Genomic DNA, 26419 nt, shown 5'->3' with positions numbered 1-26419 from the left:
GCAGGGGCAAAGCAAGGTAAGGTAGGGGCAAAGCAAGGTATGGCAATGAAAGAAGGGGAAGGCAAGGGTCAGGAACACATGGGAGAAGCAGAAGAGGCAAGGAAAGCCATGGGAGGGGCAGGCATGGCAAGGCAAGGCTTGTTGAACCAAGACAGCATAAGATGTATTTCTTTTTCAGGCTGGCTGTCTCCAGTCAGAGATCTCCATGCAGAGCTGCTCGGACACAGAGGCCTTGATACAAGGGTGCATAGTTAGGGATAGTTTTCCTCCATGTCTTGGAGAGTTTTCAGACCAAACCAGCTGAAGGCAGCAAAGTTGCAACAAAACAAACTCAGCTAATAAATATGCATTAAGAGCCTTTGCACAAAGGGTTTGTGTGCACAAATACTCAGAAGTGAATAGTAACAGATGATACTGTAGCCAAATCAAGAGATTATGTAAATTGTAAAGATGAGTTTATGAATTGTCTTAAAAATACATATGAGGAAACAAGAGTGGTAACACAATGCAAAAAGGCAAAAATTAGCTTCTTTCAATGCAGCAGATTAGTGAGATAAAAGAAAAAAACTCTATTGGACTAACTCTGTAACATTGCTGACATTAGCATAAACTTGTCAATTTACACCAACAAAGATTCAGCAAGAATTGACTGATCTCAGAGGTAGAGTTGCTTTATCTTTTGGATGGATTGTTCCCACCAATCTTGCCAACGCTGAATTGCCAGCAGCCGAGCTGCGCTTTCTTCCTGGATCTGGGCGAACAGCTGCTCAAGCTTACATTTGTATTTCTGTATAAAAAACAATTAAGGACACAATTGGTGGTGATGAAATATAATTTTACTTTGCCTAAATCCAGGTCCTGATCCATTGTGCCAGAAGACTGCATAGAGGCCACTTATTTTCTACCTTTGACAACAGAACTGTGTGAATAATTAATTGTTCACCGTGTCCCTTCTGTGTTCCTTTTAAAGACATCTGCAACTAAGTAATCAGCAATATTTAACTTTTGCTAAAATGCAAGATCTTCATCTCACTTCCATTATCTCCTAAGATTAGAGAGTTGCCTACCCTCGAGACCCAAGCATGCATCTGCAACATGGGATGCACTCAGGCTCTTGCCAAAACTTCTTAACTCACAAGTATGCCCTGAACTACTATCAAGCTGCTAAAAAAGGTATTTCATCTAAACAGAAACTTGTAGCCTACTGTGAAAACCTCAAAGGCCCTGTATTAAGGAGTCCATGCTTCAAAACATAAAATACTGTGTTTTTAATGCAACACACATGCAGGAAAATATTTTTGTGGCATGTATCCAACTGTTTGTATCCAACCAAAAGGGTTCCCTTCAAAGCTGTGCTGTAACCAGCTGCTTGGGCACCAGGACCTGATACATAAAACACTCATGCAAATTGATATTTTTGATGACATCTGCCATTGTTGACAGTGTATTTTACATTCTCCTATTAAATACATACATTTTTTAAAAGTTAATTCAGTTCACCAGTCCACATCAGACGCATAAATACTGATCATTTCTTTCCTCTAACTGCCGAGCACTGCTGTTCTGCAAGTGATTGTCAGTGCCAGTCAGAGGGTCAGAGGTGTCTGCAACATGTTCATTCTTCTAGCAGCCTCAGTGAAGAAAGAGTGATCATTTTTACGGTGAAAACAGTGATCTGTGATATTTCTGGATATAAGGTAGGTATGAGGTATTTTACAGCCCTTTACCTGTTATTGAAAACTCAGCCTTTGTGATCTAACTCTAAACTGTAGGCTTTAGAAAGAAAGGTGAGTGAAAGCAGCACTGGAGCAGCATTGGGGCAGAAGCTGCTTTTGGAACTCTGGTGCTGCTGAATGCAGTGCCCTGTTTCTGACACCATCCGTGCTTCTCTGCTGAAACAATTCCCCTTTGTCATGCCTCCAAATGAGAGGGTTCCCTGAGAAACCAACCCTGTCTGCTTCTGACAATATCACGAAGAAACGGGCACAAGAGAGGACTTCTACACATGGATAATAGGGCTTTAAAATCTGAAAACACTGTGTATGTTAAAACTTACACATAGATACGATTCTGTGGTTTTCTGCTTAAAAAACCTATCCCTCAAGAGCAGCAGCCCCACTCACAGACCCACCTGGTATGCAGCTTGTCTCGCATCCATCACTGCTAGATGGCCCAGGGTAGTCTGAGCTGTTGAAACTGTTGCAGTTCCTCTGCAAAGAACATAGGCTGGAGCTTCAGGAAGAGTAGTCTCAGGTATTCCTGGCCAAATCCTTTAAAAAACCAAACCAACCAACCAAAAAACACACGAGAGAGAAACTTAGAAAAGAGAGTCTATCATACTAATTAACGTTACTTGTATGAAAGTGCAAAAGACCAATTTTTATTTTTTTTTAATCTCCACAAAAGGCTTACCCTACAAACTTCTTTGTTAAGTACAACCACCTTTTCTTTTAAAACTTCAGGATCTCTGCACAGTATTGAATTCTTATCTTCTGAATGACAATACACAGTATATTCACAGATCTGAAAGTGCTGAATTGATAACTAGTGGCTAGCAAATGGCATAGTAATAGCCATGACATTCTATTGTTTTACACTACAATATGTAATTCACTTTTATTTGGATCCATTGTAATTCTTTCTTTAAAATCACCACCCACCCAAACTGCCCCATAACTAGTTCAATGACATCACTAAGAATGAGCATAGTGCAAGTGTAGAAAACCCTTCCAGAAGATTTTACTAGGAGGACATTAGGGTTTTTCGCTTAAGAAAGCTTTCCTGCCTGGAAAGAGGCATCTGTCCCAGAGACAGTTTTGGAATGTTTCTCTTCCTGCATTCCGGAGAAGCTCTCCCTGGTATGAGAAAAGATGAGTTGTCACAGACACGTTTGAGGGACAATAAAAGCCCTGAGAAGAACAGGAGGCATGTCTTTTCCCAGGCCTGGTGCAGTTTTGTGCTGATATGTTGTGTTCTCAACTTTTGAAAATAAATTCTCCTAAATCCTTCCGCTGCCTGATATCTTTGGAGTACCTGCATGTATTTGACCCTAACAATAAGTATTCAGCAGCTTCATCAAGTGCAGCAAAAAAACTATGAGGACAGTGCCTGGTACCAATTTAGAGAAGAGAAATTAGACAGAACAGTGTTCAGTATCTTCAAACATTACCCCCTCCCTCGTTTGATTAACTGTTGAACTTTAGAGGTTTCTAGAGGAAGCCCAGTTTGTTTCTGATGGATTAAAGTTGACATCTTCTCTCTAGGTCTTTCAGTGTCTGGAAGATAATAGAAGATCTACTCAGCAAAAGGAAAACAGTGGCAGAAACATGATTGTTTTGGAGTAACTACATGCAGCTTGATGCTCTACACTTTCAAGAAATAGCTTTGTGGACTTCATTATGCAAATCTTTGCATTTAAAATATTACAGCATATAAAAACCTCTGTTTCCTAGGGGCAGTCTGCTGCAGTCTTTGAAAAGGAAGAGAAGGCCTGAACAAGCAATGTCTTCTTTACTTACCTGCTACTTGTATGTCATCAACAGTGATGGTTTCATCTAATTCCAAGAGCAGCTTTTCAGTGAGGGCAGCCAGTGCAGAAAAAAAGCCCTGAGCACACTCAGCAGCACAGTCCTGTTGGGATATTGGAGACAAGTGAGAGAAATTCTTTTGATAATTTGATCTCCTTTTAATTTGGCTCCAAAAGAACTACACAAGTATCCAACCTTGACATTCTGCAGCGGGTGCAGATAACAGATATAAAGCTCGAAGTTGCACATAAAAGGGTCTCAAAGCATCTCTCTGCAGCATTCTTAACACTGCCTGATCATTTAAAGTTCACAAAACTGTAGAGTTCTGTGCACAAGTACCCATCAGATATATATTTGTGTTAAACCTGAGAAAAACAGCTGTCTGTAAATGCATCCTTCTTCCCAAAGCAAAGACCATTTTGGAATTTGGGTACTCTGGGTGGAAGTGCTTTGGCCAGGTGTTATTCTAAAAGAGGGTATTTGTGTTTCTGTGTCTGTAGGCAGAGTTAAGAGTAGAAGGAGCTGTTACTTTGGAATTAAAAATATATAAACTCTGCAGACAGTATAGAATTTGGAGTAAGTGGCCTGAGAGAAGAAAATAAAGAGCTTTAGTGCTGGGCAACCAACCTTCAATAAACCCCTGGGGTGGAGGGGGAAAAGTGTTTTGATTCCTGAATCTCTCCTGTAAATTCTGTTTATTCCAGTACTTAATCTTGTGTGGAAAAGTGTCAATTATTTGCACTAATGAAATGCACAGAGAAGAAAGAAACCCTTTCAGGCATCTGTTGTCTGCAAAGAAGAGAACTAACCAGAGGATGTCACCCCTGCAGCCACCACTCCTATCTACCATTAAGCTCACAGCCAGCATGCTCTGTGAATGATACACAAGATCAGTCAGTTCCACAATAAATCTATACATGTCTATGTGTGCATGTGTATTTATGTCAATATTGAGCTAATGCTGATAATACAGAACTTAAAAGTTGAACGATATATGACCAGGATTGCCTAAAACTGAAAACATTTTCAAGTTTCCTTTAGATGGGGAGGAAAAATGTACCCAAAATGCACTCTCCTTTCCCAATGCAACATTTAAATCCACAGTAAGCAAGGGCTTTACAATTACCTGCAGCATCTTTGTGTTGAGGTGAACACCCTCAGTTTGATCTTTTTGCCTTTTTATTTCCTCTTGGCACAAAGCCTCCAGCTGAAGGGAGTTGTTTGGGTGTCCCAGGGAGTAATGTAATTTTCTCCGGTGCACAGTCTTTGAGGAAATACACGAGAAAGAAATGCCTTCAGTAAATAATGTACTTTCAGTCATAACAAGGAAGAAGTAAAACCAAAACATTTTATATAAAAGTATTCAGAAAGACAAAGAAAACAGAGCTACTCCATGGCTGTCTGGAGATAAACCTCGCAGTGCAGTATGCACTAAATTGCCTCTCTGCTGGAGAGAGGCAAGTGGTCTCACTTCAGGGTTTGTTTTCAGTAAATAATCATCTCTCCTACCAAGTGGTAAAGAAGATACTTTTTTTATAACTATATTTGTAATTTTTTCCTGAATTTAACATAATACTCAGAGCAACAAAACCTGAAGTTACTGTAGCCTTTTCTGCATGATCTCCATTATGATTCTGTTCTGAGTTCTGACATTACTGGAAAAAAAATATGCCTCTTTTATGAATAATAGTAAATAATAGTATTTCATTACTCATATATCATAGTTCCTACAAAGGAGTGCAGCCATGCAGTAGGAGCTGTATGGCCCTACCACAAGGTCACAGCCCTTGCAGAGTTGACAGTCCAAGTGTAAGGTTACAGGCAGAGTTGACAAGACAAGAAAAGGGCAGACCAGTGCTGGAAGAAGGGAGAAAAAGGACTGAGTTCCAGGAAATACAAAGCTTCCAGGAAAACTACCCAGACTAACTGCAAACACAGAAACTACACCTCAGCTCAGCAGGGACTGATGAAGTAAAGAGTGAAAATGAGAAAAAGAAAACTTTATCAGATGCATTTAGCATTGCTTACACTGGAAGCATTCCAATATATCCATGATAGATACCTTCATATCCTCCCACTCTCCCAGCTGTCTGTTGAAGAGGTGCTGAATCTGAGCAGTGGAAGAGCTGAGTTTCTGCTCATGTTCTCTTAAAAGACTATCCACTGCCAACTGGGAGACAGAAGAGAGTTCCTCCTCAAACCACTTCAGCTGATCCCGAAATTCTTTGGGGAAAAAACAGGGCGTGTACGTGACACAGAAGTATTAATTGCAAGGAAAAAAACCCCACTCAGTCCAGATGAACACACACTGCAAGGATCAAACAGCCTGGAATTTTCTCTCTCAGAGATTCTGTCTCTGCCATTCCTTTTCCTAGGTCCAATGCTTTGAGAAACGTACACTTGCTTAAAGATGTGACCTGTACAGGTCTTTTAACTTAGTCAAGTGTCCTTCTGCTATGATTTTTGTAGCTGAGAATACTCAGAAAAGAATATTGGCTCAAGTCCCAGTAAAATCAACTGGAGTTTTTCCACTGAGTCTGATGGATTAAGACAACGACATTAATTCTTGGTCACTGCAATTTTCAGCTTACATATTGAAAAATTGCACACACAAGAAATTAAAAGTCTTAAAGGAGTGACTTTACCTCTAAGACAGAAATTGTAGTAATCATCTGCCTGTCTTTTGTATGACAGTAGTTTCTGTCTGAGCTTTTCTGCCCAACGTTCAAAAGTCTCTGGCAGATATTTAGGTATTCCCTTCTGAGGTGTCTTTTCTCCATAAAAATCCTGCAGAAGGGAACAAAAAACCAGATAAATTGTTGATAACACATTCAAATGTGTCACATCTAGGTATATAAGAGCAGGAGAAGGAAGGAAAATTATTGGATGGTCTGACAAATACTGAAAAGAACCAAATTATTTCTCTGACACAGGAGTGGACCTATGAAAGTAAAAGTGACTGAAGAACACAAGGTTTTCTTACCTCACCAAGGTCAAGCAAGGTGTTGCTACCCGTCCAGAGAATATTCATAATGATCCCCTTAAAAGTACTGAAAACCAACAAAATTAAAAAAAAAAATTAAATACTATCACACTGCAAAATTATCACATTGGCAATATTCACTGCTCTTCAAATATTCTGTTCAGGTTAATTTTAATACATTTTTCAGAGCATACCCAAACAAATATTCAGAATGCCTAAGATCCTTCCCCTGCATTAGCTTGGGTTCTTTTCAGAAGCAGCCAGGACTTGCAGCTATTGTAAATGATCACTAGAGAGCACTGCCACATCAAAAAGCAATCCTAGCCAACTTCCTGTGCCTAAAACTTACCTTAAGAACTGACCATGCACTCTGGATAAACCAGAAATATTTGAAGGTGGGTCTAGCTTTTTACTGGAATTATTTTGAAACACAATGGGAAATAAAATTCCCAAGTGCTTAAACATCTTAGGCATTAATTTGAATAGTTTTGCACGGCACATACGAAATATCTCAGTTCTGTAGAGTACAGCTGCACAGATAGGATAATTTTCTTAGAGAAGGGGAATGGGACCTGTTTGCTCCATGTTTATTCCTATCAATGGAATATTGAGCACAAGAATGTAGTGTATAAAATGTATTGGTCTTCTCAGATGTGAAAATAATGGAAAGACAGGCTATTTTATATTCCCCACCCTCTTCTTGTAAATGTGCAAAATGGGCTCCAATGAGACCTCCCGTTTCAGACATTAAACAGAATAAAACAGATGATCTTTTATTTTCATTGTTAGTATGTTACAAAAAGGAACTGTTCTGTAAGCACTTTGACCAATAAATATCAAGGTTAAATACCTCAAAATTCAATAGTGAACTCTATAGGTCACAATGATAGATAGATACATAGATTAGCTAGATAGAGGGTTTTTTCAGATTAACTTCTTCTTCTGCAAATACACATGACTTACTCAGACTTTGGAGGCTTCTTTTCAAATATCTGGTATGTCCTGTCCTTAGGAACAGATTTGGTGCTTTTCTTTTCGCTAGGAAAGAAAAACATTCATTTGATGCTATCCACAAGTGTTTTCCTTCTCTGGCTGATGATGGGAGTATATGATGGACTGAAGAAAAAAAAAAATCAGAAAAATGTAACTCTAAAACTAGTATTATTGTGTGCCCTGGACAGGGTTAATTTTTGGCCAGGACCTGGAGGTTATTCTGTACCACCTCCTGTGATTGCCAGGGCCAGGGAAAGGGGTATTGTCAGGGCTTTCCTTGTGGTGAGCATCACATGTGAATCCTTTGCCTCTCTTGTACACTTTGTTATTCATATTGTTCCTGTTACTGTTTGTTTTCTCACCTCATTGTCCTTGCCAGCCCACCAGGAGGGGAGGAGGAGAGGGAAGTGAGTGCTTGGACTTTTTTCAGAGGGAACACTAAATAGAGGAATACCATTCCTAAATCACAACAATATGAAAATAATTTTTTGATGGAAAAAGATTCTCAGGATTCTCTTCTAAACTCTCAGCTGTTCAAAACTTTTCTGTTGTTTTCACTGTTACAGTAGCTCATTTCATTGATCTATGGACTAAGCTGAACACAAACTATTTAGATGCCACACCTGAAAATTAAGCCACACTGATTTAAGGGTTAGTCTATATTTCAACAACTTCAGAGTCCAAAACAGCAGCAGATGAAGGAGAAAAAGAAAAATGTTTTCCCAGCCACAATCTGGAAAAAAAAAAACCCAAACAAAACAAAGCTGATCATGTGGACATAAACAGAGATGGAAAAAAAGGCTCATACAAAAAAGCATTAAGAATCTTTCAATGAACAGGCAGGGCACAAAGTTTACTTAGAATTTCTGCATAGGAATATTTCAAGTGGAATTCCTCCTTTCAGGAGTCTCACCTTTTTTTTGGCTTCGTTTCATCCAAAGATGATTTCTTGGTGGTCTGAGCTGCACGTGCATTGGACACCTTCTTCTTTACTGGAGGAAGAATGGATTTTAGTTAAAAAGGAAAGATGAAGGACATTGTTTAAATGCCAATTGAAGTATTTTTTATATGGATATGAATTTTGTGTTCTTGTTTTCCTTACAATATGTAGGGCACAACTACAGGAACAATCATAACTGAGGCAACCCAGAAGTGGCAACAGCAATAAAGGTTATGTTCTGGGGATGCCAAAGAAAATGGACAGATGGGAGGAGATATAAAACAACATGAAGGCAGGAGAATATGAACAACGTGAATAAGGAGAATGAATGGGCTATATTCATAGTCTTGGCTGTGACAGGGACTTGGAAATGTGGAAGAGATAGAGAATACCTTTAAAAATGGCTGGAGAAGTCAAGCTCTCCAGAAGAGAGATGGGGAAATCAGAACACTACACAGGTAGCACCTGGGATTACCTCTGTGCTCACATTTGAGTGGATGATAACACAGTTTGAGAAGTATTCCTGATTCCCTACATATTTTCATGACCTCTGTTCCAATTCTTTTCTCTATTCCTTTTCCCTTTTGCTATCACAGAGATATCCTTTGTAACACTACCTCATTCTGCAGCTTTCATTGGTTTAAGAGCCAAAAATCATCTTACTATTGCAAGGTAAAGATATCCAAGAAAAAAACTGGGATGCACCAACTCTCAGAACTAGCAGGGAAGCCACTGGTCTGGAACATGCTAGACTTGTGCAGTAAAATGATAGGAACTACAGTTTAGATGAACAGAATGCATTAAAAGAAATATAGGCACACCTGGTCCTAATGAACGTGAGCGATCTTTTCTCTCTTGATTTAAATCTGGAGATTGTTTGGATGGGACAAATCTAAAACAAAAAAGAGAGATAAGTGGCTGTTGAATATCCTGTTACTTTATGTTCTGTACTACATACTACATTATATAGAGACCTGGGCAAGTTCTCCAACCCTACCATGAGCTAAGTGTGGTTAAATTTCTGAGATCATATTTAACAGATAGGGTTACTTTTACAACTGACAGTGTATATTGAAGTACTTTAATGGGACTAACTAACTTTTTACCTGAAATTTTGGAATTTCTACAAGCAAAAATGCATTAAAATAATATTTGCAAATTAAACACTTTTCATATTATTCATTGCACAGTTTTCAGCCGACTGTGTAGCATGTAATTACCTTTTAAGGTGATCACCTTTAAGACAAAAATTAAATCACTACATCTAAACTTTATCATTGTGCTATAAAATAGATGTCACTTATTACTCAAAAGGGGGTATTTTTTGCTGTTAGAAATCTTGCTTTTAAAAAGAAATCAGTCTCAGCCAGACTGAATTTTAAAGTTAGACTGATCAGAAAGTATGAAGTAGTATTATCTACGAACAGTCTACTCAAGTTCTGGATATACAAGGTATTCTACAAAATATGAATTCAGGAAAACCTTCATATGCTTCTGGAATATAAATTTAAAAAATACTGTTGTGAAGCCCCTTGTAGCATATCATGAGCCTCATGGGGAGAAGTGGCATATGGAGCTGAGAAAATATAAATTAAGGACAGAAAAATACCTTTAGGCAAACAAGTACTTACCCAGCTAAATTCTGGATAACACTTATTGCCAAATCATCAAGTGCTGACGTATCCATTCTGCTGGGATTTAACACGGGGAATTTTTCAGGATCCAGCCCCATTACCATCCTTTTGCTCTCATCTCTAAGGCTCTCTCTTTGAACAGCAGGAGCAATGGAATCTTGTGACATCCCATCCATGGCAAGAGTGGGAACGTCCTCCTGAAATGGGAAGAAAAATGAAGTCCTCTTGTCTGTAGCAGGCAGTTAGTGAAAGCATTCCACACTGTAACTGGCTACTAAAGCAGATCTTCCAAACAGACACTATTTTGCTTCACAGGCTGAAATCAAATTTTTTGTCATTCTAGGAGCAATGTTGTTACAGTTATACAACTCTGAAACACTTCAAAGCAGTTAAGAGTAGGTTCTCAAAATAATCATCAACAGTATTTAAAGGTATACTCTCAAAGCAATGATCCACTGAGATGACAAAGTAAAGACAGACTTTCCAGAAAAGGAAAAAAGGAAACACAACCCATTTGATAAAAACAAAATCTCTTCCGGACACATTTGATTTTTTTAAATTATTTAAAGAAATCCATGAAAAATGTATCTATGAATAGTGCCTTGAAAACAAACTCAACTGAGCAACTCATTGCATTTTGAAAACTTGGTGCTGACTGCTGATTCACTCAACCTCTTAATAAAATGTCCTAATGTTACAGTGTCTTGGGCAGCTTGGCATAATGCAGATTCTTTCTTCATTTGAAAATTCAAAGCACAGATCCTGAAAAACTTTTAAAGCATCTACTCAGGGAAATTCTCTCAACATTAAATAAAATATAGAGAATGTAGATACTTACACTGGCATGTGGGATCATTGCTTTTTGTAAGAAGCAGTCAAGATACTGGCTTCTCTTTTTCAGCTCTTTCAACACCTCTTTAGCAAACTCATACAACTCTTCAGAAGCTGAAGCCTTAAAGATATGGGAATACAGATGGTATTTATTAAACTAGATATTTTGGCCTTTTCAAACATGCTGACTCTTGCAAACAACATCAGTGGCCTCTATTCTGTCACCAGCTTACCTACACACACATGGAAGCAATGAGACAGCATAGAGGTTGAGCTTTTGGTCTGGTAAAGAGGAAAAGAGGTGTGGGACCTTCCTGAGCAAAAATTCTGTGTTTCTGCCCACCCCCTAAATGTGAAGAAACACCAGTCTACCTTAAAAATATTAGTTTATGCAATCATGCACAGTGAGTCTAATAACAATTATTAACAATTCAAATTAAATACCATTTTGTGCTGTTTAGAACTTACTTCTTTATCTGCAGTAGGATGAGCACAAGCATCTCTCTTCTGCTGGAGCTTCTCCAGGTAAGACTTTAATGTCACTGACTGCAAATTGGAATTTGCTACCTAAAGCAGAAGCAGATAGTGGGGAAGTAAAATCCCCATTCAGGGGATTTTCAGAGCCTCCACTTTCAAACCACTAGAACCATTGACAAAAAACAGGTTAAAAAACCCCCTGGTACTCAGAGGAGAAGCTGAAAACAGTAATTCATAAAAGCAACACTTCATGTCCTTCACTGTACCACACAAAAATGCTGGTCAATTCAGATGTACATACTCAATGTGCTGCAGGCCCATAGTGTTCCAGCACAGCTGCAGCAGTAAAAACAAAGTTTTAAGCTGACAGCGACAGAAAACAGGTTTTGAATTAACACAGCAAGTCACTTAATGTTTGTCCACTCTGAATTCAGCCGAAATATCTTCAACAGGATAAAAAAAAAATAATTATTATATGGAATTTAAGCAAAGTTCTGATGTTTCCCTTCGTACCTCTGATTTGATTTGCTGTTGTAGCCATCTCAAAGATTTCTGGACCTTCTCCATAAAGGCTCGACTCACAGAGACATCAGCAAATTTTTTTTCAGACTGCTTGATAAGTTCAGTAGCCTTTAAGAAAGCCAGAAACAAGAGACAGGACTAGGTAATTTTTTACTTTTTAAAACTTAAATAATAGAACTCGCCATTTTTATTTCTTTTTTTTCCATCACATAACTGCCAAAGAGAACAGTCTTACAGTTAAAATTGGAAAGAAGGCTGACTGCAAATCACATTTATCAATAGAAAACATAACTTGAAAGAATAAAACTCTGCATACCTGCTCTAAGCAGCTTGATTCCATTTTCTCCACATCTGTCTTGATTAAACTTTCCAGAGAGTCAATTTGCTTACTTTCTTTCTGAAGACAGCTGTTGAAAAACTTTACTTCTTCAGAAGAGAAGTCACCTCCCTCCAAAAATAATCTGAAAGCAAAAGTAGAAGCTGTGACTCTTCTTTTCCTCCAAAACTAGCTTAGCTAAGCAGCCCTAAAATGTGGATATCAACACAAATGTGATGAAAACAGCATAATAATTGCGGCTTAATGGAATTTTTTTTTAAATAGCAAACTAGATGAATAACGAAATAAACTTTAATTTTACCCTTCTGCCTATGCAACAAACGCTGATGCCCGGAAATAGGTCACTATTTATAAACAAAACTTCCATGAAATCTCTATACCTGCAAGTTTTGAGAAAATCCACATTTGAACGCTTTAGTTTTCCTAAAGCTTCCTCCAAATGGTGCTGGTAACTCCTCACAGTAACCCCAACTGATTCCAGATGATTGTGGAGCTCTGATTGCAGATTGTTCCTGGAAGAAGCTGACCTAATAAGAAATAACAAAAGACAGGGAAAACATGTCAGAAGAGGAACACACACGATGATCTGGCGACTGCTGGCTGTAAAGACATGAACAAATGTCAGAATTCAGAAGTGATTAAGTGAAGTCTGAAAGCAACCCCCTGAGCTGGGATGGTCTGACTGAACACATGGAAGGTATCAGCAACAGCTGATGCTATTGAGAGGTTTTCTTCAAAATCAATTAGTCAATTACTATTACTGTGCAGGTTCAGTAAAGCGGATCAAATCTAAACAGATGAAACATCTTTTCTACTTAAAGACTGCCAGCACTTTGAAAAGAGATGAAAAATTCCATATGTTCAGCCCTGATTTTAATTTTTTCAGGGAGAGAGAATGAAATTCTTTACATCTTTTCCAGTTTTATAAAGTACTCTTCACTGAAGAATAATGATGTATAAAACAGGTTCAGAACGCAAACCAGAAACATCTCAGACAGCAATCAGGAGTATTTAACAATGGAGACTTCCAGCCAGAAACACCTGTGGCACACTTACTGCTCAGTCACAGGAGCATGGAGGAAGTCATACTCCAAGTTACGGATTCGGGAGCCAAAGTTTTTGTTGAGGTTATTTAGCTGATCCAAAAATTTGTGAAATTCAGCTTTCTCCTTTTTCAGGCTTTCTTCCAGCCCCTCACAGTGGCACTCGAGACGCTCTTTGTGAAGTGACAGTTCCCCTGAGAAGAAAAGAAGCTTTCCAGTATGGATATTTTTCCCTGTTTGCTGTGGACTACCACAATGCCCAGTCAGCCTACGACCAACAGCAGCAGCAAAATAAACAGAACCAGACCTCGCAGTAACTAAACCATACAAATAAACCACATTCCATTTGGTTTCTTTGGCTTTCCTTCCGTGTTAAACATATATCCTTAGCAGTTCCTAATCCATTCAAAACACAAATGTCTCTTGTTTGCTCTAAACATTCTTTTTCCTTTATTTTTGGTCATTGCTGACATTTTCATTATATCTCTGTTCTCAGTCTTGTAACAAAAGTAAAGTGGTTTGTTTTTTTTTTTAATGGAAAATACACTTCTCCCTGGTTTTGTGAGGGGAAAAAACATCAGTTTTGGTCTCCCTTCTGGAATGATAGTTGGATAAATCAAGAGCCAGCCAATTGCCTCAATAAAGCAGCCAGAAAAAGCACCTCTTTGCAGAAAAAGGGAAATTGAAAAATTGTTTGCCTGTTCTCCCAAGAGAGAGTTTTTTACTTTATATGTTAAAGACCAACAAACCTGTCTAAAGTACTTTTTTCTCACCATAAAAACCAGACAATTCTCATGTGAAAAAGGTTTTGATTAGTGGCTGCTCTGTAGTTGCTCAGTGATATTTCACAGTGCTAAATCCTTCCTCTCGTGTTTTCAGAAGCCTGGTCCTGCCATTTCAGCTCTCTCAACTTGGCTAGTTCTTTCTCTGCAACCCCTGTAAAATTAGTTTTTTGTACAATAAAAACTCTTGTTAAATAATTTCAAGGCGAATGAGAATTCACAAACGTTGACAATACAGTGTTCTACGTCTCGTACAGTGCAGTTGTTGATCAGGGCACCACTATCTATTTTTCCAAACATAACACAGCACAAACCAGGAAGAGGTGTAGAAATGTCATTCTGAAAATAGATGAGTAACATATTACACTGGGAATTTGTACACACTCAACTGCTTCCTTGCTCAGTTGTCCTTTACAACTGAGTCAACTAATGCTGAAATAGTTTTGGCCCACTTGTGATCATCTCTAAAAAAAGTCATATGTTGCTCACAGTAAAAAAAAAAATCAGTACCAGCTCTAACATTGTAGATATTTGTCTGTATCTCGTCCTGCTTTTGTTGATGCAACTGAAGATGCAGCAGAAGTATTGAATTCAGCTCCTCTTTCTTGGCAGCCACGAAGACACGGGATTTGGACAAGGATTCTGCAAACCATTTCTCCAAGTGTTCAAAAAAGCAGAGGCGAATCCTACGATTGAAAAAGAAATACTACAGCGAGGAACAGTAAATAATAAATAAGAATTTATTAAATATATTCATTCTAAGAATTTCACTTCTGACTACAGGAAGATATGCTTTCAGTACCATTTGCACAATACTGGTCAAGTTTTTGAGCTAGCTGCCTACTACTGAGTACCAGGCATTTTACACCTTCATGGCTCTGCAGGGAATTTGGGAATTTTACTTGTCTTTCTGTAATCTGTTTTCTCACTTAATAAATTTCCGTAAAATATGAATATTCTGTAAAGGTAAACGCATTTGGGGTACTTTGAAAGGATGGCTACAAAGCAATATAAACATTTTCTTATATTTGTATCAATTTAAAAAAGAGGAATGACATAATAATTATACAATTATAATTTTATAATTAGAATATCTAATTATATACTAATAATTAGCTAATTTTTGCCTCTTCAGTATAATGTTTCTTCTAAAGAGTTGAAATTTGTCTATTACGTAAAGAAGCTGTTTTCTACTCACTTTTTGTTCAGCTTGACAAACACGGTTTCTTTGAGAAGCACATATTTCAGGTACATAGGAAGTGATTCTTCCTTTTCATATTTTGTAAAATAATTCCCCTTGATGTCAGCCTCTTCAACTCCAAGGACAGTGTAAATGTTTCCACTAGCAGTGGAAAATGTTTCCATGGTCTTTTCAGCACTTTCTGCCTTGCTGCTATTGAACACTGCCTAGTGAACAGTTGGAAATCATCATCTGCTACCTTTAAAGGTATCAGCATGGAATCAACACAGCACAAGCTAATGTAAGAATCCTAAGGATATTTAGAATAGCATTCTCAATTTGGACAACACTAATACAGTGTCAGCAATATTTACATATTTATATATTTATATATGGTGGGAAGGCTCAATAGGCAAACTCACCTATGTTTTAGATGGGTTTTGATATGTTAATAAATTAATGGAATTAAAGACCTGAAAAAACAATACTTAGGTACAAATACAGCTTAAAGCATTCACCATGGCTTAAGAACACTGTGATGAAAGAAAGATAGATTAAAAAAAAAACTATGCAAAGAGTTTTTACAAAGGTAAAAGCAGTGCTTCTAAATGGTTTTATACACTCTATTTGTCCATAAAGAGGATCTAAACCCCTATGGGTTTTGACAAACTAAGCAAACAAAGACTTTCTATTCATCCTCAGCAAAAAGACTTCCTATTCCTCCTTATTTTGGGCAAGACTGCCTTCACCTTCAAAATTCATTCTCTTGTTCACTTAATCTCTGTAACACTTACCCCTTGTTCTGCATGTTCAGTGTCTTCACTTGTATGAGGAATGCTCTCTCCATCTTCCTCTGTTTCTTCAGTTTCCTGTGCCAAGATCTCCTCATGCTCAGCTGGGTTTGTTTCTCCATCTGATCGTTCACAACTGTCTATCTCTTCTGGCACTGGCTGAGAGAGACGATTGTCCCACTCTGCTCTCTGCTGGTGCACCTCAAGTCCTGGAGGCAATTTTGGATGCCACAATGTAAGAAAGATCTAAACCTATTAGGGAGCGTTCAAAGGAGAGAGACACAGATGGTGAAGGGACTAGAGGGGAAGCCTTGTGAGGAATGGCTGAGGTGATTTGGCTTGTTCAGTTGGAGGAGAGGAGACTGAGGTCAGAGCTCATTGGGGTCTGCAGCTCCCGAGGGGTGGTGGAAGGGCAGCTCCCATCTCTGCTCGGTGTGAGCAGGGACAGGGCCCGAGGGAAGGGCTGGAACTATGTCAGAGGAAGTTTAGCTGGATCTCAGGAAAAGGTTCTTCCCCTAGAGGGTGGCTGGGCACTGAAGAGGCTCCTCAGGGCAGTGGTCACAGCCCCAAGGCTGCCAGAGCTCAAGGACCATTTGGACAATGCTCTCAGGCACATGGTTTTGTTGTGGTGTCTGTGCAGGGCCAGGAGTTTGGACTTGGATGATCCTTGTGGGTCACTTCCAACTCAGGATATTCTACAATTTTCCTCTCTTTCATTTTCTTGCCTCAACGAGTCATTTACAGTTAAAGCACAGTTTTACTGGTTGCAATCCAAAGAGATACAGATTGAAAAAAAAGCAAGCAAAAATACCTGTTTGTACCACTGAAGTATCACTTTGATCTTGAACCACAGAGGCTATCTCGCCTTGCAAGTTCTAAAAGCAAAACAACAAAAAACCCCCCCATATCATTTGAAAATACAGATTTACCTCTTTGTAAGAAATCCACATCCCTTCTCAAAATATATCTATGTCAGTAAGTTATGATAGTCTTGAATGGATCACTTATTGTGTAAAGAACCTGTGACACTCAAATTCACTAAGTTCGTTACCTTGTAGTTTTCTGTTTAAAAGGCAAATGAATTTGCTGAAATGCAGTTTGTAACAAGATTTTAACCAGATAAAATTTTCTTTTTACCTGTTTGAAGACTTCCTTCACATTAAAATGCTGGCTGATGGATATGCTGTAAGAAACCAACTCCTGCAAAATAGCTTCTGGGTAAGCCATTACTTCATCCATTACAACTTGGTTGAGTGTCTCATTCCTGTCAAATTTAAGGTCACTGTTTAAGAGATTCAAGAATGTATAAAAATAAAATAAATTTGACTACAGTGCCTTTAAATTCAAATCTAACTGTCTCACCCATCTCATAAAACCTTTAGGCTAAATGTTGCACTTGATATGTTTACACCAAGTACAATCACATCCTGGCTTATTAGCAGAGATTAGTTCATTACAAATATATGAATGTACAGAAATTAAGAAATATTCACAATAAAGCCTTTCACATCTTTCCTTTTGGATGGGAAATCATTCAAAATCTGTGCTTATGTAAGGAATATTAAAAATGAGAGGTCAAATTACTGTCCTCCATTATTTGTTCTGTATTGGTGCTCAGCTTTGAACGAGCCTGTCACAAGAGACTGCAAAGCTTCCCCACCCCAAGGGAGGTGATTGGCATCTCCTTAATGTATATTAATCCACTGGACTCTAACTTTTGTGGGACTCTCACCACTGAGAAGACCAGAAGAACAAGACCTATGGGATGCTGCCGGGTTTCATGGACTAGTGATACATTTTCTATTTTAATCTCTCTCTGTCACCCTCTTTCTCCCCCTTCCTTTTTCCTATTTCTTTCTATCTCTCTTTCTCTGCCTCACATTTACTGTTAAATAAAACCCACACTATTGACTTTGGCACATGATCTTGTTTGCACCTTAATTCCAGCATTTCTAATCATTTTAATAACCAGATCATAACAATAGGTTACATTGCCTTCCTGCAACCTCACATTGTATTTTAACTTGTTCCATTACCTTTGGGGTTTTTTAAATCGTTCTAATGAGCATTAAGAGCACCAACCCCATAGCTCTAACCACAATCCCACTGGGAGGTGTGTGAAGGTCCACATCACTCTTCTAACGTGCCTCGACCTCCCAGGTGTGAGAATAGAGCTGTTTCCTCTCAGCCTGTTTAATCTTCACACCTGCTGCTGAGCATGGTATGTGTCAATTTTCATAATGAATTTTATAGTTGCAAAGGCCTAATCATGACACAGGTCACAGAAATATTACCAAAATAAATATTTTGGCTATCTGAAAGTTCTTAGCGAATTCTAGTCCTTGCAACTTTGAAGGAGATCAAATCTGAGACCACAGGTGATGGTGCAGACCAATTTCTGATTCCTGTGAGTCAAGAATCTGAACTACTACTTTTAACTTCTGCATAAGGCATGGATAAGGCACAACAATACTGATCTGGTGTAGTTTTTGAGTGACACCAGTCTTCCTTAGTCCCGCTCATCAACTATGAGTATTATTTGCCTTAACCTTGTTCAGTATGTACATTATTTCATTTTACAGTCTCACATGAAGTAGCAAGCAGTGTTTTTCCACATCTTTGCACTACAGCATGAACAAGATCTAAGTAGTACAACCAACATGAAAGTATGCTTTACTTTTTAAGTTTACGCTAAAAAAATTCATACCTAGTTCTAATATGATCTAAAGAAGAAAGGGCCTTCTCCATATAATTCTTCAGCTCTTCTTCACAGCTTGCCATTTTCATTTTTTCCAAAATTATATCCAGATCAACTTTCATCATCTAAGGCCACACAGAAAACACAAGTAAAAATCATTTAGTATATACTAAAATCTCCATAACTATTTAGGATTCAAGTAATTTGATTATGTATGTATATTTTACAAAAAGAAGGAAAGTTACCTTAGTAAAACTCATTGCCTATGAAGACCTTTCCTACATAATTAACATTTCTGACACTGTCACCCTAAGTTGCTTCTTATAACTATGAGAAGTTGACATCCAGTCAGACTATGTACCTGCACAAGATTTTATAATAGCAACTTGCAGTCTCTTTATAATGAAAATACAATCTTTACCACTGCTGCCATATCAAGAATATGATATGACTGCCCACTCAGTGGGAATCAAGCAGTTAGCAAAGATGTACCTGACAGAATGGAACCGACACGTAGAAATTCCAGCATAAAAGTCAAACATTAAGTTTTTCATTTTATTTTGAACTCCAGAGGGCTCTTTGCATTAAGAAGTCCTTTCTTTACATCATGCCACATCCTTGATTTATGTCTATACCTGTATAATGCCATCCTGTTCCCATCTGCATTCATCCACTTTCTTCTGAAGTTCACTTTCCTGCTGGGACAGTCGGAGTTTATGGACATCCCAGAGGGCCATGGCCTCCTGAAAATAGCTGTACAAGCCTTGACAGTGCTGCTCATGCTGTTTAGCCATCTCCTTAAAGTCTCTCTAAAGAAAAACATTTAAGTGACTAAGTTATTTTTAAACTGCTGGAAGGTGAAATGAAGGAATAAGAGGATATGTAACGTGACAAAAGGCTGCCTGGAAGTACATTGTCAGTATTCAACACGGTGAGTGTTTTTATCCACTGGATAAAAACGTGGATTTTTATTCTACAAGCTGAGAGTATCAAAACTTCTGTTTATTCTTCTGATACTGTGAAGTACAGAATCACCAAGTTCTGCCATCTATCATTTTAGGAATGACTGCCCAGTCATTTTCTTGTACAGAATAATAAAAGATGAGACTGAAAGAAATTTGGGAGATCATTTAAACCTATTCCTCTGCCTCTAGGCAGGTTGGGCTATACAAAATTCATCCCTGACATATATATTTATATTACAAATATAAATTATGATATAAATATATTTATGTTACAAATGTAAACCAAATCATTACAAACTCTTCTCCTTGAATCACACCAAGCTTCTTTTCTTTGTGGTGTTCACTCACACTGTGGATCTCATTCTAGTGTGACATCAAGAGCCTCAGATGCAGATGGCACTGCAGGTGGGAGGGCAGGAAGAACAGACTAATACCAGGGAGTAGTAAAAATATATGTGATAAACGTACATCCATATGCTCCAGTTCTTCTTTGAACCTACGTCCTAGTTCCTCAGTCATGTGAAGCATGTCAGAGTGCACAATTTCAACATCTTTTACCGTGTAAACATTCAAATCCAACAGGCTCATCTAAACAAAAAAATGCCAAGTTATTGACATGCATATAACAAATACTGCGTGGCTTTTAGCGAGTATGGGTTAACAACTGCTGGTGTTTCTTCTTGTGATGGACAGAGAAAGGTTCAACCCCCCAGATCTCACATTCTGGAAACAGTACAATTCTATTGGAGGCAAGGAAAGAAATGGAGTCAGAGAGGTGGAATTTCTTTCCCAAAATAAGACACTTAGCACAAAGGCTGAGTGTCCTTGCATCCTCCACACAAATGTAGGACAATACTTCCTTCATTACTGCCATTTGTTACGGCTTTTACACATTTCGAGTACAAATACCCCAGCAACTTCTCTAACGGAATAAGACAGAGGTTAAAAAGTAATTTCACTTGTTATCTCAATGTCTGGCGGATCCTCAAACATTTTTTACTGTAGTGACACTGTACCATCAACAATCCTTCCAAGAAGTCCCAAAGCTGTGACGCTCACCTTGCAGACCTGCACTTTTCCCTGACATTTGCCCAGGACCAGCTCATACTCGCTGCGCATTTTCTTCACGCACTCTGCATTGTGGGTGTCTGAAGAACACGGAGCAGACCACAGTCAGGATTCCTGTATTTCCCAGTGCAGTGTGAAATGGAAATGTGACAGAAGCCCTGTGCTGAACCTCAGCACAGGAACAGATCCCAGCGGGTCTGCACACTTGTGCGACACAAACAATCAATTACAGAACATTTTTTAATACAAATCTGTTTATCATTATGCTTAAAAGTAGCAAGTTATTTACAGTTGCTACCAACTTCTTTGCTACTATACAGGCTACAAATATCACGACAGGATGTGCTCTGGACTAAAAGAAGGCAGACACACAGAGGGAAGGCACTGTATAGGACTCAGAGAAGGAACATCTCCAACACTTTTCCTCTCCTTCTCCAAAAGGTAAAAAAGGAGTATTTTTGTACGACTAAGAACTGCTCCACGTCAAAATTAACCTTCTGTCTCCCCCAGATTAATTCTAACCAAGACAGTTCCTGCTAGATCTCACCATGCACAAGTGCCTGTGCTGGCCAAAGGGAGGTGATGCCCTCAGAAAACTTCTTTGGGTCCTACTGCCAGCTCAAAGCAAGTGAGAAGGTATGTGAAAACACATGGAACAAAGAAAAGAGCAAACATGCCCTTTCAAAGCAACTGCCTGCTTTGTTGCTGCCTGGAAAAAAAAAAAGAATTGCCTGAATTCCAGATTGTTTTTATGATTTCCCAACTTACCTAAACTTTGGTTTAAATTCTCCAAAGTTCTGTACCATTCATTTATCTCAGATTTCATGTCTGTTGGAGGCAACAAGGTGCTATCAAAATAGGAAACAAGAGTCAAGTATCTTAACATATAAACCAGTCAGTTGTTAAAAGATAAAATTATGAATCAGAGTTTCCATGCACTTTATTTCATTTACTGCCATCTCAGCGATGAAAATAAACCAAGGAGACTGCTGTTGTTCAAGTCCACTGAACAAGTGACTGACAAGGGACTAACTTGTTCCTACATTCATTCTAAAAGAAAAGCTGTAAATGTTGTAATGCCTTGCATCCAAAAATGCTTGTTGTCAGGATGGATATTCAAACATAGACAGTCAGATTTCTATCCAGATTCTTCCGTAATTTATTACACAAATGAAATCCTGTGCAGAAACAATGCCCTGACTAAAGTACCAACTTGTAGTTCTCTACTCATCCTTGTCTGCTCATTTATACCATGTTTCAAATATTAGTTAAGATTTACTTTTGCACTCCTGCATTTCTAGCTCTCCATCATCCCCTATTTAGTGTAGCTGGTGCACTGAAAACCAGGAATGCATTTTTTCCATTAAAAAGAGCTTTACCAAAAAAAAGTTTAGGACCTGCCTACTTCTGAACTCTACAATCACAGACTGACAGAAAGCAAAGTGCATTTAGTAGCCAAGTCCCCTATTAACTCCAGAAAGAATTCTGTTTCTCTTTTGCCATACCCAACGTGCTGCAAAACCTCCAGTCTCTGCTCACTGAGTACAGTCTGCTCCTTTATCATATTTTCCATTTCTGTTTTCACAGTTGGGGGATTCTGTATTTCTTCACTTGCCATAAATTCTCTGTAGGATGGAAAAATGATATGTAAAATGGAAATGTGATATATGTGCTATGCTATGTGATATGTATCATATGTTTAATGAAAAAATGATAAAACAGTACTGTTTATAGAAAACACAACTGAACACTAGTCACTTTGTGTTATTCATTCTCCAAAATGTGACTGTAAAATTTCTGACCTGAAACTCTGAATTACACGGTTCTTTTGGATGAGCTTCCAGTCCTTGACTCTCTCTTGCCATTTCAATTTATGTGCTTTTTCCTTCTCAAGCTCTGATTTCATTAGATTAAAGAGCAGCTTGGCAGTTGCCCTCTCATTACCCAGCAGGGCTCGGTTTATATTCTGCATATTAAAAAATAAAATCAGGAGTATTTTATCAGCATACAACATTAAAAAAACCATAAATTGTCTCTTCTATGTGAAAGGAGGGAGAAAAGAATACAAATGATAAAGAATATTCTGCAAAAGAGAAACTTCTTTTGTATGTCAGTGATTGATAAGTAGAAAAAATGAATTTCAACTGGGAAAAAAAAAAGACATTCTGGGAATATTCAGATTGCTATCTTGCCCCAGACAAAACATTTACCGTGGCCTCGTCGTTGATGAGCTTGTGAACATCAGCTGCCAAGAAGAAGGAAATTTCCTCCAGTTTCACTGTATACTTTTTCAGTATATTTGCTATCTGTGCAATAAAAGAATAAAGAAAAGCATCAACTAAAAAAGTATAACTCAGATGTCAGTTTCCCAAGTTATAAAATTACATGAACAAAACATTTTTTTTCCATTAAAATAAATTCAATTGGTTGATAGACAGATTGAGAAATAAACCTTAAAATATTAATCTTAAATATATCAAAGACTGATTTTTTAAAATCATTCATTAAAAAGTAACTAAAACTTTCCACTTTGTTACTACTCATTTGGTTTTTCTTTCATATCTGTGAAAATTGAGCACTCTGCAGACAAGCTGCAATATGAATTAAAAAAAAAAAAGAAAATCACACCAACTTCCTTTCAAATATCTGGAGTGAATCCACCAGTGCCTGTTTTAAGGAAAAACAAAATTTAAGGAAATGTTGCCATCTCTGGCCTTTTTCATAACTAAACAAACATCAATAAAAAAGTTACTGGTGATACTCTTGGACCTGCTCACTATGTCTGCGTTACAAAGAGGACAAACTGGCACAGGTAGAACAAACAGCCTTTGTTTGCCTCTAAGAACAACACAGCCAGGACCTCCTTAAGGGGTATCTATTATTTATCCAAACATTTACTGTGATATCCAATGACTTTTACAAGTCAGCCTAAAGCCTACACAACTGCAACACAACTCCTACTGATACCCAGGCTACCCAAACTAAAACTGAGCTAGGTCATGCCTGTGGTCTTTCTCAGCTGTCCCCAAAAAATAACAGAGCAGATGACAGTTCGACCTAAAAAACCCTTGCATGAAAACAAAAGCAGCTCACCTTCAGTACAGATAATTGTGCAAGAAAGAAACACCTTGAAACTGAAAAAAAAAGTATTTTCTTCTGATTATGCAGGTATAAAATGATTGAATGGTCTACTGGTGAAAGGAAAGCAATCACCACACAACAGAATTACTGGTAGATCTCTGACTCCTATGGAAACAAGCTACTCTTTGCTCTGCATCCAGCATCATCAGCAAATAATAATCTTATCCTTAAGTAACAGTTATTAAGGCTGCATCTCACTTTAGAGGCTCGATTCCTTTCCATCTTCTTTAGGGATTCATCCATTGTCCTAATCCACTTCTTTCTGTTCAAGGATTCCTGGTGAATCATATTCCACAGTTCTTCCAAACCCTGCAATAAGAATTTAGTCTCAATCTCTTTGAAAAGTAAATGTAACAAAAAAAAATTTCAAAAAGAAAACAGATCTTAAGACTCCAGTGAGCCATGAGAACCTGTTACACAGAGCAGGTACAAATAACTGAAGGTGAGCCAATGCTCTGAGCTGCCTTACTTCAAAGGAGAAACCTTCTAGAGCCGTGTCAGACACAATCTTTTCGAACAGAAGTTCACTTTTTTGATCAGATTTCATCACTTTTAGTTGAAGGAATTTTTGAAGCTCCGAAACAGAGGCTTCCATCTCCTAAAAAGAGAAGGAACCCAGTGTGATCACTTGAATATTGGGCCCTGACCTTAGAATAGCACTCTAGACTACCTGGATTAAAAAATCCTGCCTTACTTTGCCAACGTAGTCCAGCTCCTGCTGCATTTTGGTCACTGCTTGATCGTGACGCTTTCGCCGTCGTTCTGCCACGCATTTCAAGGTCTCGCTGCTTTTTTCCTCAGGAACTGCCAAGAAAGAAATGAGGATGATGGAGCCTGGAACTCTTGCTGCAGAACATGGGATGCACAAAGAATAAATCCCCAAATGCCCACTATGACTGCTGCAGTTTGTGCAGCTCTTACAGTGTGCAGCACGGGAAGGGAAATCTTTGCAAATGGAGGTTAAAAATACTTGAGTATATTTTAAAACCTCTCTTATTAACTTGTGATTTTCAGGATAAAAGCATGGAAGCTATCAACTAAAGCTCAGGTGTGATGCAAAAAAGTTGCATCATTTCAAGAGTGAGATCTGCTTACATCAGAACTGGAATTTATCATCCAAACATAAGCTGTGATTGACTGACAATTTCACAACCTTTTTTTTTCTAGGAGGAGACTCTTCAGATTCAAAATTACCTACAAATCATCAAAAACGTGCCAGGTCATTTCTGAGCTTGATTTTATACCTTGTTCAGCTAAAACTGCTACATGTATAGTGTCTCCTATGAATGCAAATTTAAATAGCTGACATAAAGGGAAAACAATTTTACCAACTATATCAGGTAGGCCTCTGACTTCCTCAGCTGAACTTGTATCTACATTTCTCCAGGCCTCTGGAGATGTTGTAAGTTCTCTGAAACAAGAAGAGAATAAAACTTTGATTTGTATTAAATGTGTAAGAAGAGGGACTAGCATAATACTATAATATTCACTTAAAGTGGCAAAATGCAACATTTAAGTGAACATAAGTATTGTTTTAACTACAAAGAATATGATTCAAAGAATCAACGTTGCTTCTTCTGACATGAACTGAACTGAGTAATTATCTAGTGTGGTTTGACCCCAACTTCAAATCTGTTATGATGGCATTAAAGCAATACATGCTAGATTTAGTGCATGCAAACTACGAACACAAACATACTATGCCTAAAAGGTATAAGAATCTGTGAAATCTCAAGGAGGAACTAGCAAGAAATGTGAAAATAGCCTTTTTCTGCCCACTGCTCTTCCCATTGGCTTGGGCACTATGTTTCTTCTTGGGGTCAATGAGAATCCAGGAGAATTCAGCAGCAGGGTTAGGGTAAAAAGGATGGATGCATTAACTTCTTTCTTGTTCATTACACAATCTTACTACATCATCACTTTGAAATATAGTTCAAAAAGATGTGTCAGACTGGGCATCTACCTAGACTGCTCTGAGCGAAGAAGACAGGCAATTTCTTTTGCAAAGGAAAGCCACACAATATGCCTGCCATTGCAAATATCAGCCTGTCAGCCTGCACTTTAACAGGCAGCAGCTCATCATACTAAATTTACATTGAGCAAGGAGACACTCTGTTACAAGTCATTAGTGCTATGACCAAGAATTCAGAAATTTCTTGCTCCCAGTGCAAATCTTACAACTTCATTCCTATAGTCATGAACATATAATTGGGGTTTGATGCTTCTGTTCTCTACCTGTCTGGTTGTGCCTTTTTTGTGGAGTCATTGATGGGCCTTTTTCCATCACACTTCTGCTGATAACATGGTAGTAGCACGGCATCAGCAGACATTTCTGAATGCCTATCCGAAGTGAGCATTTTACTCTTCTTAGAAGACCTACTCTTCTTCTTTCTTTCATTCAAAAGGTGTGCTAAGTGAGCCTTCAAAGAACCATAATCACAACAGTTAGAATTCCTTCCAATCTCCTGAATGGAGAACAGTGACAAAATAGTTCACAAAAATTGCAG

General features: G+C 38.2%; 1 protein-coding gene across 1 annotated transcript; it reads right to left on the bottom strand.

Moving 5' to 3' along the window:
• Positions 1 to 226: 226 nt before the first annotated feature.
• Positions 227 to 26419, bottom strand: CCDC180 (coiled-coil domain containing 180). The gene is made up of 36 exons (XM_018072981.2): positions 26148 to 26419; positions 25241 to 25323; positions 24607 to 24716; positions 24382 to 24510; positions 24111 to 24221; positions 22982 to 23077; positions 22574 to 22737; positions 22277 to 22396; positions 21540 to 21619; positions 20763 to 20851; positions 20172 to 20291; positions 19374 to 19547; positions 18748 to 18863; positions 17178 to 17304; positions 16852 to 16915; positions 16044 to 16249; positions 15268 to 15476; positions 14580 to 14755; positions 13301 to 13481; positions 12625 to 12771; positions 12224 to 12368; positions 11899 to 12015; positions 11377 to 11475; positions 10916 to 11029; positions 10075 to 10274; positions 9265 to 9335; positions 8417 to 8495; positions 7474 to 7548; positions 6511 to 6577; positions 6173 to 6314; positions 5590 to 5750; positions 4654 to 4791; positions 3519 to 3630; positions 3170 to 3275; positions 2132 to 2270; positions 227 to 787 (listed from the first exon to the last, which is right to left on the bottom strand). Exons 1-36 carry the CDS (start codon positions 26267 to 26269, stop codon positions 656 to 658), a joined length of 4521 nt encoding a protein of 1506 aa, XP_017928470.2. The 5' UTR covers positions 26270 to 26419; the 3' UTR covers positions 227 to 655.

Source organism: Manacus vitellinus, unplaced genomic scaffold (genome assembly GCF_001715985.3).
Source record: "Manacus vitellinus isolate BGI_N305 unplaced genomic scaffold, ASM171598v3 scaffold_239_pilon, whole genome shotgun sequence".
In the NCBI taxonomy this organism is placed as follows: Eukaryota; Metazoa; Chordata; class Aves; order Passeriformes; family Pipridae; genus Manacus; species Manacus vitellinus.
Note: the sequence above shows the minus strand (reverse complement) of the source record. Positions and strands in the feature narration are given on the sequence as shown.